Here is a 12698-nt window from a genome sequence, read left to right on the forward strand (position 1 = left end):
TATACCAGCAAATCCAACTGGCCACATTAAGTGATGGCACAATGCTATCTCCATTCTATGGAGATTCTATCTCCATGCCTATCTATGCTGATGATCGTGCCATTACTGCTCAAGCAGGGAGCTTTGAGATGGTAGAACAGAAGCTTTCCGAAGCTCTAGGTGCTCTTACTGCCTATTACAGGGGAAACCAGCTGATCCCTAACCCATCTAAAACACAGACATGTGCCTTTCATCTCAAGAACAGAGAAGCATCTCGAGCTCTGAAGATCACCTGGGAAGGAATCCCACTGGAGCATTGCAGCGCACCCAAATACCTGGGAGTCACTCTGGACCATGCTCTGACCTACAAGAAGCACTGCCTGAACATCAAACAAAAAGTGGGTGCTAGAAACAATATCATACGAAAGATGACTGGCACAACCTGGGGATCACAACCAGATACAGTGAAGACATCTGCCCTTACGCTGTGCTACTCTGCTGCTGAGTATGCATGCCCAGTGTGGAACACATCTCACCACACTAAAACAGTGGACGTGGCTCTTAATGAGACATGCTGCATTATCACGGGGTGTCTGCGCCCTACACCACTGGAGAAATTACACTGCTTAGCCGGTATTGCACCACCTGACATCCGCCGAGAAGTGGCAGGCAATAGTGAAAGGACCAAGGCAGAGACATCTCCAGCTCATCCCCTGTTTGGGTATCAGCCAGCACGTCAAAGACTTAAATCAAGACATAGTTTTCTAAGATCTACAGAGACACTCGCTGGAACACCTCAGCAAGCAAGAGTCCAAAAGTGGCAGGCTCAAACCCAGCACCTCAACCAATGGCTGATACCAGATGAGAGACTCCCCCCTGGGCACACAGAAGACTGGGAGACTTGGAAGGTGCTGAACAGACTGCGCTCTGGCACCACGAGATGCAGAGCCAACCTTCAGAAATGGGGCTACAAAGTGGAATCCTCGACATGTGAGTGTGGAGAAGACCAAACCACTGACCACCTACTGCAATGCAACATGAGCCCAGCCACATGCACAATGGAGGACCTTCTTGCAGCAACACCAGAAGCACTCCAAGTGGCCAGAGACTGGTCAAAGGACATTTAACCAACTACCAAACTCACAAGTTTTGTATTTTTCTGTTTGTTTGCTTTGTTCTGTTAGAAATGTAATATAATGGACTGGTTGCTCTGACACGACAAATAAATCTCCATTCTACAGAGTTTGGATTGACTTAGTCTATTCCCAAATAGCATGTGTAAAGAATGGAGTTCCCAGTTCCAACGTCTGATAAGAATAGAAATATGGGATGCCATCAACCCAAGGTCCGGCTCTTGGCTACTTACCAAGCTCACAAAACGTCCCTCTCCAACCCGGAGTGCAAGTGCAGGCCCCGCTCACATGGTCGCAAGCCGCTCCGTTGTCACACTGGCACCGGTGCCGGCAGTTTGGACCAAACATCCCTTCGGGGCACTCTTGGGAAAAACAAAACAAAGCAATGGGGACAGGGAAGAGAAAGGACCGTAAACATACCACTCTATCTGTTTTTGTGAAGAAGAGACAGCATGGCATAGCAATATGACTCTGGGACCAGGATTTTGAGATCTCTCCCCCATGTGGGAACTGTCAGGATTAATTTAGTTATGTATGTGTGTTTTAGCTGGACCTTAGGGAAGGCTGAGCGAAGGAAGATCAATGCTTTTGAGCTGTGGTGTTGGAGGAAAGTTCTGAGAGTGCCTTGGACTGCGAGAAGATCCAACCAGTCCATCCTCCAGGAAATAAAGCCCGTCTGCTCATTGGAGGGAGGGAGACTAAAGACACTCAGCCAGAGTGAAGAGAGATAAGCAGGTGTGCACAGAGACTTTCGGTTTCCCATTAGTTCTTGTTTGTAGCTCGCTGTGTTAAGACTCAGGATTCAAAACGATCTTGACAGATTAGAGAGATGGGCCAAAACTAACAAAATGAAGTTCAACAGTGACAAATGCAAGATACTCCACTTTGGCAGAAAAAACGAAATGCAAAGATACAGAATGGGGGACGATGCCTGGCTGGAGAGCAGTACGTGTGAAAAAGATCTTGGAGTCCTCATGGACAACAAGTTAAACATGAGCCAACAATGTGATGTGGCGACAAAAAAAGCCAATGGGATTTTGGCCTGCATCAAGAGGAGCATAGTGTCTAGATCTAGGGAAGTCATGCTACCCCTCTATTCTGCTTTGGTTAGACCACATCTGGAATATTGTGTCCAATTCTGGGCACCACCATTCAAGAGAGATATTGACAAGCTGGAATGTGTCCAGAGGAGAGCGACTAAAATGATAAAAGGTCTGGAGAACAAGCCCTATGAGGAGCGGCTTAAGGAGCTGGGCATGTTTAGCCTGAAGAAGAGAAGGCTGAGAGGGGATATGATAGCCATGTATAAATATGTGAGAGGAAGCCACAGGGAGGAGGGAGCAAGCTTGTTTTCTGCTTCCCTGGAGACTAGGACGCGGAACAATGGCTTCAAACTACAAGAAAGGAGATTCCATCTGAACATGAGGAAGAACCTCCTGACTGTGAGAGCCGTTCAGCAGTGGAACTCTTTGCCCCGGAGTGTGGTGGAGGCTCCTTCTTTGGAAGCTTTTAAACAGAGGCTGGATGGCCATCTGTCAGGGGTGATTTGAATACAATATTCCTGCTTCTTGGCAGAATGGGGTTGGACTGGATGGTCCATGAGGTCTCTTCCAACTCTTTGATTCTATGATTCTATGATTCTAAGACGTGTGTTTGATGTACTTAGTAAAACTTAGTTTCTTTTGCAACCGTAAGCCTGCAGAGTCCTGATTTTTACATCACAGTGTCTGTTGATCTAGCAAGCCTTCTGCTGCACACCCCCCAAACTCTGACAGGAACCTAAGGCTTTTTCCATGACCCCATGGCCCAATTCTTATGGACTTTCCATGAACTTTATAGGAACTTTAATAAACTCTTGCCAAACTTTATGAACTTTTATGGACTTTGGCTGGCTGATGCAACTTTCCCTTAAACATGATTCCCCCTCTCTTTCTATTAATTCCTTCTTTGTTCCCTTGCCCACTCCCCATCCCCTATGTGTATGTATGTTTATATGAAAATATGACGGTTTGACTCTTGACTCTGGAAGCCCCCACGCTTCTTGAGCTGGTAATCCCTTAACAAAAGGTTTCACCAAGCTCACTTGCATGGACAATAAGAATAAATATCTCTTTATCAGATCAGACTTCGGAGGGCAAAGCCAGACCATCTGGGATGATACGAGTCATGGACATTTAAATCACTCAACACAAAGGGCATCTTCCTGTCTGTGAGAAACCAGGAACTTTGCTACAGCCTCTCCATTGTGTCAATCCTGACCAGCCAGAGACCAACATTAATGTATTCAATGGACTCCATATCTCAGGACTGTAAAAACAACGGATCAAGTCTCTAGGGGCTAGACCAAGACGTTAATCCAAAGAATCAAACAATAACCTTGGCTAGGCTTGAGAGCCTACAGGTTATTTATTTACTTTTATTTATTTACTTTACTTCTATACCGCTGTTCTCAGCCCGGAGGCGACTCACAGCGGTTTACAGCACACAGGAAACAGCAAAATTCAATGCACCAATATAAAAATACATTTAACAACCTAATCTAATACACTGTACACAATTACTATAATAACCATTCACTAGTGTCTCATCACTAAAAAACACAATCCAGATTCGTCATCCATTGTTCCATTCCTATGTCATTACCAATCATTGCACTAAATTATTCGAACGCCTGCACAAATAACCAGGTCTTCACTTTCCTGCGGAATACCATTAGAGATGGTGCTAATCTAATGTCTGTGGGAAGGGCGTTCCACAGCCGGGGAGCCACCACCGAGAAGGCCCTATCTCTCGTCCCCGCCAGTCATGCTTGTGAGGCTGGCGGGATCGAGAGCAGGGCCTCCCCGGAAGATCTCAAAGTCCTGGTGGGTTCATAGGCCGAGATGCGGTCGGATAGGTAGCTTGGGCCGGAACCGTTTAGGGCTTTAAAGGTCAACGCCAGCACTTTGAACTGAGCCCGGTAGCAAATCGGTAGCCAGTGGAGTTGGCGTAACAGGGGGGTTGTATGCTCCCTGCGTTCCGCTCCTGTTAGAATCATGGCTGTCGAACGTTGGACTAATTGAAGCTTCTGAGCCGTCTTCAAAGGCAACCCCACGTAGAGAGCGTTGCAGTAGTCTAGGCGGGATGTAACCAGAGCGTGGACTACTGTGGCCAAGTCAGACTTCCCAAGGTACAGGCGCAGCTGGCTCACAAGTTTTAACTGTGCAAATGGTCCCCTGGTCACCGCCGAAACCTGGGGTTCCAGGCTCAGCGATGAGTCCAGGATCACACCCAAGCTGCGAACCTGCGTCTTCAGGGGGAGTGCGACCCCATCCAACACAGGCTGTAACCCTATACCCTGTTCGGCCTTGCGACTGACCAGGAGTACCTCTGTCTTGTCTGGATTCAATTTCAATGTGTTCGCCCTCATCCAGACCGTTACAGCAGCCAGGCACCGGTTCAGAACCTCGACAGCCCCCTTAGTAGCAGGTGGAAAGGAGTGAAAGAGTTGGACATCATCTGCGTACAGATGGCACCGTACCCCGAAACTCCGGATGATCTCTCCCAGCGGCTTCATGTAGATGTTAAACAGCATGGGAGACAGAATTGAACCCTGTGGAACCCCACAAGACAACAGTTGTGGGGTTGAACAGGTGTCTCCCAGAGAGCGTGTGGCGATCGGACCCAAGCGAGTCAAACCGAACACGGTTTGTGTCCTTTCTGAGGGCATATGCCGCGGCAATAAAAGCCGCAAAGAAAACTTTCTTTGCGGCCACTATTGCGTCTGCAAAAAACCGTCCGGCGGAGTTGTTCCGGGTTGTCAGAGGTCTTTTAACTCCCCCCACGGGTGGGAGCCCTGACAACTCGGCAGCGCGCTGCGAAGCATTTGCTCGGTTCTTTGCAGACAAAGTCGCTTTGATCCGCTCTGGGCTGGACGCCACATTAGATGCAGTCTCTGTGGATGTGACTCAAGCACCTGCTTGTCAGTTTTTGTTGGATTCTTTTCAGTTTGTGAAACCCGAGGATGTGGACAAGATACTTGGAGGAATGAGACCCACCACGTCCATCCTAGACCCCTGCCCATCCTGGCTTCTTAAGGAGGCCAGAGGGGGATTGGCCGAGTGGGTAACGGTGGTGGTTAATGCCTCCCTTCGGGAAGGCAAGATTCCAGCGAGCCTAAAACAGGCTGTTATAAAGCCGCTGTTGAAGAAACCATCACTTGACCCCACTAAATTGGACAACTTTCGGCCTGTTTCCAATCTTCCCTTTTTGGGCAAAGTCATGGAAAGCGTGGTGGCCTCACAACTCCAGGTATTCTTGGGAGACACGGATTATCTGGATCCGGCACAGTCTGGTTTCAGACCGGGACATGGTACCGAGACGGTCTTGGTCGCCTTAGTGGATGATCTGCGCCGGGAGCTAGACAGGGGGAGTGTGTCCCTGTTGGTGCTCCTGGACCTCTCAGCGGCCTTCGATACCGTCGACCACGGTATTCTTCTGGGGCGCCTTGCAGAGATGGGTCTTGGGGGCACTGCTCTGCAGTGGCTCCGGTCATTTCTGGAGGGTCGCACTCAGAAGGTGTTACTGGGGGACTCCTGTTCAACGCCGCAGCCATTGACCTGTGGCGTTCCTCAGGGTTCCATCCTGTCCCCCTTGTTGTTTAACATCTACATGAAGCCGCTGGGTGAGATCATCCGGAGTTTCGGGGTGCGGTGTCACCTGTACGCAGATGACGTCCAACTCTGTCACTCCTTTCCACCTGCTACTAAGGAGGCCGTCGAAGTCCTGAACCGGTGCCTGGCCGCTGTAATGGACTGGATGAGGGCGAACAAACTGAAATTAAATCCAGACAAGACAGAGGTACTCCTGGTCAGTCGCAAGGCCGAACAGGGTATAGGGTTACAGCCTGTGCTGGACGGGGTCGCACTCCCCTTGAAGGCGCAGGTTCGCAGCTTGGGTGTGACCCTGGACTCATCGCTGAGCCTGGAGCCTCAGGTTTCAGCGGTGACCAGGGGAGCATTTGCACAGCTTAGGCTCGTGCGCCAGCTGCGCCCGTATCTTGGGAAGTCTGACTTGGCCACGGTGGTACACGCTTTGGTCACATCCCGCCTCGACTACTGCAACGCTCTCTACGTGGGGCTGCCCTTGAAGACGGCCCGGAAGCTTCAGCTAGTCCAGCGCGCAGCAGCCATGTTGCTAACGGGAGCTGGACGCAGAGAGCATACAACGCCTCTGCTGTCCCAGCTCCACTGGCTGCCGATTTGCTACCGGGCCCAATTTAAGGTGCTGGTGTTATCCTACAAAGCCCTAAACGGTTCCGGCCCAAAATACCTTGCAGACCGCATCTCGGCCTACGAGCCCACGAGGGCCTTGAGATCATCCGGGGAGGCCCTTCTCTCGGTCCCGCCTGCCTCACAGGCACGTCTGGCGGGGACGAGGGAGCGGGCCTTCTCGGTGGTGGCCCCCCGGCTGTGGAACACTCTCCCTACAGAAGTTAGACAGGCGCCCTCCTTGATGGCCTTCCGTAGGGGCCTAAAAACATGGCTCTTCGAGCAGGCCTTCAATTGAGTGCAGCTAAATTGACACTGGAATGATCTAGGACTACGAATTTTGGCTATGACCCCAGGACTTGACGAAGCGGATTTTTAGTATAAGTATATGTTATGTTGTATTTGTGTGGTTTGTAGCGTCTTGATTCACTGTACACTGTCTTCTTTGTTGTTGTTCACCGCCCCGAGTCGCCTTCGGGCTGAGAGGGGCGGTCAAGAAATGCAAGAAATAAATAAATAAATAATAAATAAACACCTTCTGGGATCGGCCCTCTAGGAATGACCGGAGCCACTGTAAAACAGTGCCTCCAAGTCCCATCCCCGTTTGGCAAACATTGGTCACCTAAAATCCTGGCAACTAGACATTTCTTTATTGTTTCTCTGTTGCCTGCCTCCCTTCCACCTCATTGGCTGAGCGGCCAAAGCAGGACTCAGGCCACCATTGGCTCTCCTGCTGGCTTGCTGACGTCACAGCCAATCATAACAAAGCCAGCTTGGGGGGGGGGGAGTGGTGGATATGGGAACTTTTGAATCTGAAGGCTATAAATATTGTATCTCTCTACCCAATGGCCATGTCGATTTTTTTTGGCAGACTACTGCCATTGTCATTCTTTCCTGCTGGAATGAAATTAAAACCTTGGTGGCTTTCTCTTCAACTTGGTAAGATTTATTCTGAAATATTGGCTTATCTTTCTCACCAGGCAATCCACAATGATTGGGTCTCTCTATCCACAGCCATTCTAAATTGCTTGACAACAATTTGACTCCCCACACAGCTATTTAAAGACTTTGGGAAAGTCACACACTCCCAGCCCCAGAAAACTGTAAGGATTATATGTATTATGTGTATGAGTTTTAAATGTAATTCTTGTGTAGCAAATATGGATGCCACTGAGAATGGAAATACTATACTCAAATGTTTATGTTGAGGCTGTGATTAAGTGACCTTAAGATAAGCTCTCTTCTGCTGAGAACTTCTAGGGAGTTGCCGCTTGGAGCAAGAAGATTAACAGCTGCAAAGTTCTGTTTTGACTTTCGGTTTTCCTGTCTCTTCCTGTGTGTCGCTTGCTGTAGATGGACGTGTTTTTCTGTGCTTAGTAACCTGAGTTTTTCTTTTATAACCAAAGTCTCCAGAGTCCTTGATTTACAGATTTACAGAGCTGTGTCTGGTGGATCTAGCATTTTGCTTCTGTCAAGTTGCGCCTTAGTTTGACAAAAAAAAACCATGCTGGAGCTGTCATTAGTTCGAAATGAATTGAAGGCACAGGACAACAAACCAGAGCATTTGGTAAAGATGAATTTATAGTATTATGTTTGCCACTTACCTTATATACCAGGCACAAGCAAACTTCAGCCCTCCAAGTGTTTTGGACTCCGACTCCCACAATTCCTAACAGCTTGTAACTACACAGCAGTGATACCAACTTCCCCCGCAAAAATTCTCAGTGAGAGCTACATGCTTTGTAACCTTACTTTCCAGATAATCCTCATGTATGTGTGTGTGTGTATGTGTATCTCATTGTTTTTATGAATATGTAAATTGAAAATAAAAAACAGAAAAAAATGTCTTGTTTGGGTGCACAGGAGCTCATGAAGGTATGGCACAAACATTTCTCATTGTAAGACAGTACTCACTCCGATCACAACGGGATCCAGTATAGCCAGCCTCACAGAGGCACTGCCCAGTCAAGGCATTGCAGCTCCCATCACTGTTGCTGCAGTTGCAAGCGTTGGCACAGTCGGGACCCCAGTAGCCAGCATCACAGGCTGCAGAAGGAAAGGAGAGACCTTATACAAAGGGGACCCTATCAATCCTCAAAGGAAACGGGTCTCGGTAGTAGGTGACTCCCTCCTTAGAGCAGTGGTTCTCAACCTTCCTAATGCTGCGACCCCTCAATAGAGTTCTTCATGTTGTGGTGACCCTCAACCATAACATTATTTTTGTTGCTGCTTCGAGTCCCCATTGGGGAGATTGTGGCAGGGTATAAATAAAGATTATTATTATTATTATTATTATTATTATTATTATTACTGTAATTTCGCTACTGTTATGAATCATCAAGTAAATATGTGATATTTGGGATGTATTTTCATTCAATGGATCAAATTTGGCTCAAATACCCAATATGCACAAATATGAATACTGGTGGGGTTGCGGCGTGATTTTGTTATTGGGAGTTGTAGTTGCTGGGATTTATAGTTTAGATACAATCAAAGAGCATTCCAGACTCCACCAATGATGGAATTGTACCAACCTTGGCACACAGAACTCCCATGACGCACAGAAAATGCTGGAAGGTTTTGGTGGACATTGACCTTGAGTTTGGGAGTTGTCGTTCACCTACATTCAGAGAGCACTGTGGACTCAAACAAGGATGGATCTGGACCAAACTTGGCACGAATACTGAATATACCCAAATGTGGACACTGGTGGAGTTTGGGGAACTAGACCTTGAAATTTGGGAGTTGTAGTTGCTGGGATTTATAGTTCACCTACAATCCAAGAGCATTCTGAACCCCACCAATAGAATTGGGCCAAACCTCCCACACAGAACCCCCATGATCAACAGAAAATATTATATTTTCTGATGATCTTTGGCAACCCCTCTGACACTCCCTTGCGACCCCCACAGGGGTCCCAACCCCCAGGTTGAGAAACATTGCCTTAGAGGAACGGATGCCGTCATTTCCAGATCAGATGGGATGGCTTCAGGGACAAAAATACACTATGTCACTCAGAGGATCACCAGGTTCCTCAAGCCCCATCATCTTCCCCCTTTTGTGTTGATTCGAGTAGGAACCAATGATACTGATAGGCATAAAGAATGGAGTTGGACTCGATGGCCCTTGGGGGTTTCTTCTATGACTATGAAGAGGTACCTCTTTGACAGTGATAGCCAGTCCATCCGGGGGCACAGCTGCACCTCCCTGTCTCCGGGTGGCAATGCCCTTCATTCCCACAGTTGCAGGGCAGTTGGCAATCCTGGCCATACCAGCCAGGTGGACACACTGCAAGACAAAGGCAAAGGATGCAAAACATTGTGTATTCTTGCAGAGCAAAATAGGATTGTGCTGATGGCCCTGGAGGTCTCTTCCAACTTTATCTATATGAATAAATATGTAATGTTCGTTTGTGGGATTAACTTACCTCGAAAACCACTGGACGAATTGACACCAAATTTGGATACAAGACACCTAACATCCCCATGTTGCAGCCATGCCAGCAACACAACCAGGAGGTGTTTATGGACAACAGGCTCCTCAGCTTAGAAATGGAACAAGAGCATCTCCCCATGGCCAGAATTGAGCACTGCCTCCAGAAAGCTGGAGATGGAAAGGGGAACCTTTGCCTTTGTTTGTGTATTGTATGTCATTGTTCACTGTATAGAAGGCATTGAACGTTTGCCTATATATGTGTATACAGTAGGCCTGGGTAACAACGGAAAAATTTGTTTCTAAACTCGCTTCGTTTTTAGGGGTCCATCGCTTTTTCTTTTTTTTAAGAATTCCGAAATTGTGTTTTTAAAAATTTCGAAATTTACGAAATTTCGTAAAATTACGAATCGATTCGTTAATGGCGGAATATGCTAAAAAAACCTCCAAATGGGACAGGGGGAACTTCTGAAGCTTCCCTCTCCCTCTGTTGTTGACTGTTGGTGTGAGAAAACAAACAACTACTATAAAACTTGCACCAGACATGTGAAAATAATTACGAAATAATTTCGAAATAATTACGAAACAATTATGAAACAATTACGAAACAATTATGAAACAATTACGAAATAAATTGAAAAAATTGTTTCGAATCTAATTTACTCCTCACACTATTCCTGCATGGCTCAATATTGGATCGTAAGCTAATTTAAATACGAATTAATAACGAATTACGAAATTAACGAACGAAACCGCCCAAACCTAGTATACAGTAATCTGCTCTGAGTCCTCTCGGGGAGGTAGAGTGGAATATAATTAAAGTGTATTATTATTATTTCCATAAAGGAGCTGCAAGAGTGGAATATGCTGCCAGGGAGTCTGATAGACTTCTTCTCGGCAGGTTTTTAGCCTGAGGCTGAATGGCCATCTGTCAGAAGTGCTTTGATGTTTCTACTTCCACATAACAGAACAAGCTTGGACTGGATGGCCCTTGGAGTCACTCCATGTCATGAAATATGATGTATGATTTGAATGGATTGTATGAAAGATGTATGGTTGGTGTCTATATTAGATATCATCCTAATGAAAGAAGCTTGGAAAGCTACAAGAAGGAGGTGAAGAATTAATGGACAGTAATTAAAAGTTGCTGCTGAGAACTGTGATGATTAACTGTTGAACTTTTGGTGAAAAATAGTGTGTTTACATTATCAGGGACAATGGCTCTCTAACTTAAGGAAATGTTTACAAGGTTCCTTACATTAAGAAGAAAGTCAACACATTGTTCCTTACGTTTACCAACCCAATTAAGGAGAGTCAACATCTGCCAGGAACTGAGATGAAGCCAGGATGTTTCAGGCTAGAAAAACATCTATCATTCATTTACAAGTTTGGAACAACATCAGCAAGAAATATTGCTATATAAGAGACCTTCTAATATTCCAAAATTGTGGCAGACCAGAGGAGTCTGGTCCACTGACCGCGCTTCTGCATGGGAAAGAGAGAGATCGTGTACCTTTGAGAGTGGCAGATCTGCAATGGAACGCAGTCTAGTCACTTGCTCCTTTTCTCAAGGGAAGATGATTCTATTCTAATCAGTTAAAGGTCATACAGAAGTAGGGCTGGGCGGTTTCGTTCGTTAATCTCGTAATTCGTTATTAATTCGTTATTTTTTTGATAACGAAGCGATATTGAACCATTCAGGAGCAACTAAAAAACAAAATGAATTTTTCCAATTCATTTTGTAATTGTTTCGAAATTGTTTCATAATTGTTTCAAAATTGTTTCGTTATTATTTTGTTATTATTTCCGTATGTCTGGTGCAAGTTTTATAGTCGTTGTTTGTTTTATCAGTGATAAAAATAAATTATCACACCAACAGTCAACAACAGAGGGAGAGGGAAGCTTCAGAAGTTCCCCCTGTCCCATTTGGAGGGTTTTTTAGCGTATTGCGCAATTGCGTCCGCCATTAATGAATCGATTCGTTATTGTTTCGAAATTGTTTCGTAATTTCCGAAATTTCGTAAATACCGAACTTTTTAAAAGAAAAATTTCGGAATTCTTTTAAATAACGAAACGCAAAAAAACCCCTAAAAATGAATCGAGTTTAGAAACAAATTTTTCCGTGGTTGGACAGCCCTATACAGAAGCCATTTTCAGGGGTTTTCCGAATGGGTAACAATGGCAAGATTTGACTAAACCACTGTCAAGAGGGAAAAACATCCCAAGTGTAAGACTGTAGGATCTATATAGCAATATTAAATAACCACTCACAAGCCGGTTTTGCTTTGAAATGGATAGATTGCTTGTATCTCTGCAGCAAAGAAAGACACTACTGACTTTTTCCCCACCACCACTTCCTTTTATACACCTTTCCTGCCCATTTCCCCCCTCTTCTCAGTTTCCTTATTAGAACTTGGTGCTTCACAAGTTCAGATACAAGGTTTCCAGCGCCTTTCTGCTGGCTTCAAAATGTCACAGAGAGAATTGATTCAGCCAGGATGATTCAGTCAAGATGTCACGGAGGGAATTTGTGATGTCTTCATGCCATCAGAAATTGACTCCTGACACCAAGTCTGATATCTAGGGGGAATGGCTGCTCCTTCTTTCCTAGCTGGACTTTAGCATCCAGAGACAACCATAGCACAACTCTGCCCTGCAACTATTAGTTAACCACTGGAGTATAATGGATATGGTCAATGCTTCCTCTAATCCAAGCAAAAAGGAAAAAGCTGCCTACCATCCTGGCAAAAGTTGCCTGCATATCCAGGAGCACAGAGGCACACGCCGGTGGTAGGGACGCAGCGACCGTTGTTCTGGCAGTCCGGGCAGATATCCTGGCAGCCTGGTCCCCAGTGGCCTTCAGGACAATCTGAAATGAGAGGGAAGGACACAGTTCGAAAACATG

The 12698-nt window shown here is 46.1% G+C and overlaps 1 protein-coding gene across 4 annotated transcripts in view; it reads right to left on the minus strand.

The window, feature by feature from the left end:
- MEGF6 (multiple EGF like domains 6) overlaps positions 1-12698 on the minus strand; it is a 232694-nt gene that overhangs the window by 55982 nt on the left and 164014 nt on the right. For all 4 annotated transcript variants that reach the window (XM_067472777.1, XM_067472776.1, XM_067472775.1 and 1 more), the window contains 4 exons: positions 12531-12662; positions 9521-9649; positions 8276-8407; positions 1346-1474 (listed from right to left, as the gene is read on the minus strand). In XM_067472777.1, coding sequence (XP_067328878.1) covers positions 1346-1474; positions 8276-8407; positions 9521-9649; positions 12531-12662 — 522 coding nt within the window. The remainder of the gene's footprint in view (positions 1-1345; positions 1475-8275; positions 8408-9520; positions 9650-12530; positions 12663-12698) is intronic.

Source organism: Anolis sagrei, chromosome 13 (genome assembly GCF_037176765.1).
Source record: "Anolis sagrei isolate rAnoSag1 chromosome 13, rAnoSag1.mat, whole genome shotgun sequence".
In the NCBI taxonomy this organism is placed as follows: Eukaryota; Metazoa; Chordata; class Lepidosauria; order Squamata; family Dactyloidae; genus Anolis; species Anolis sagrei.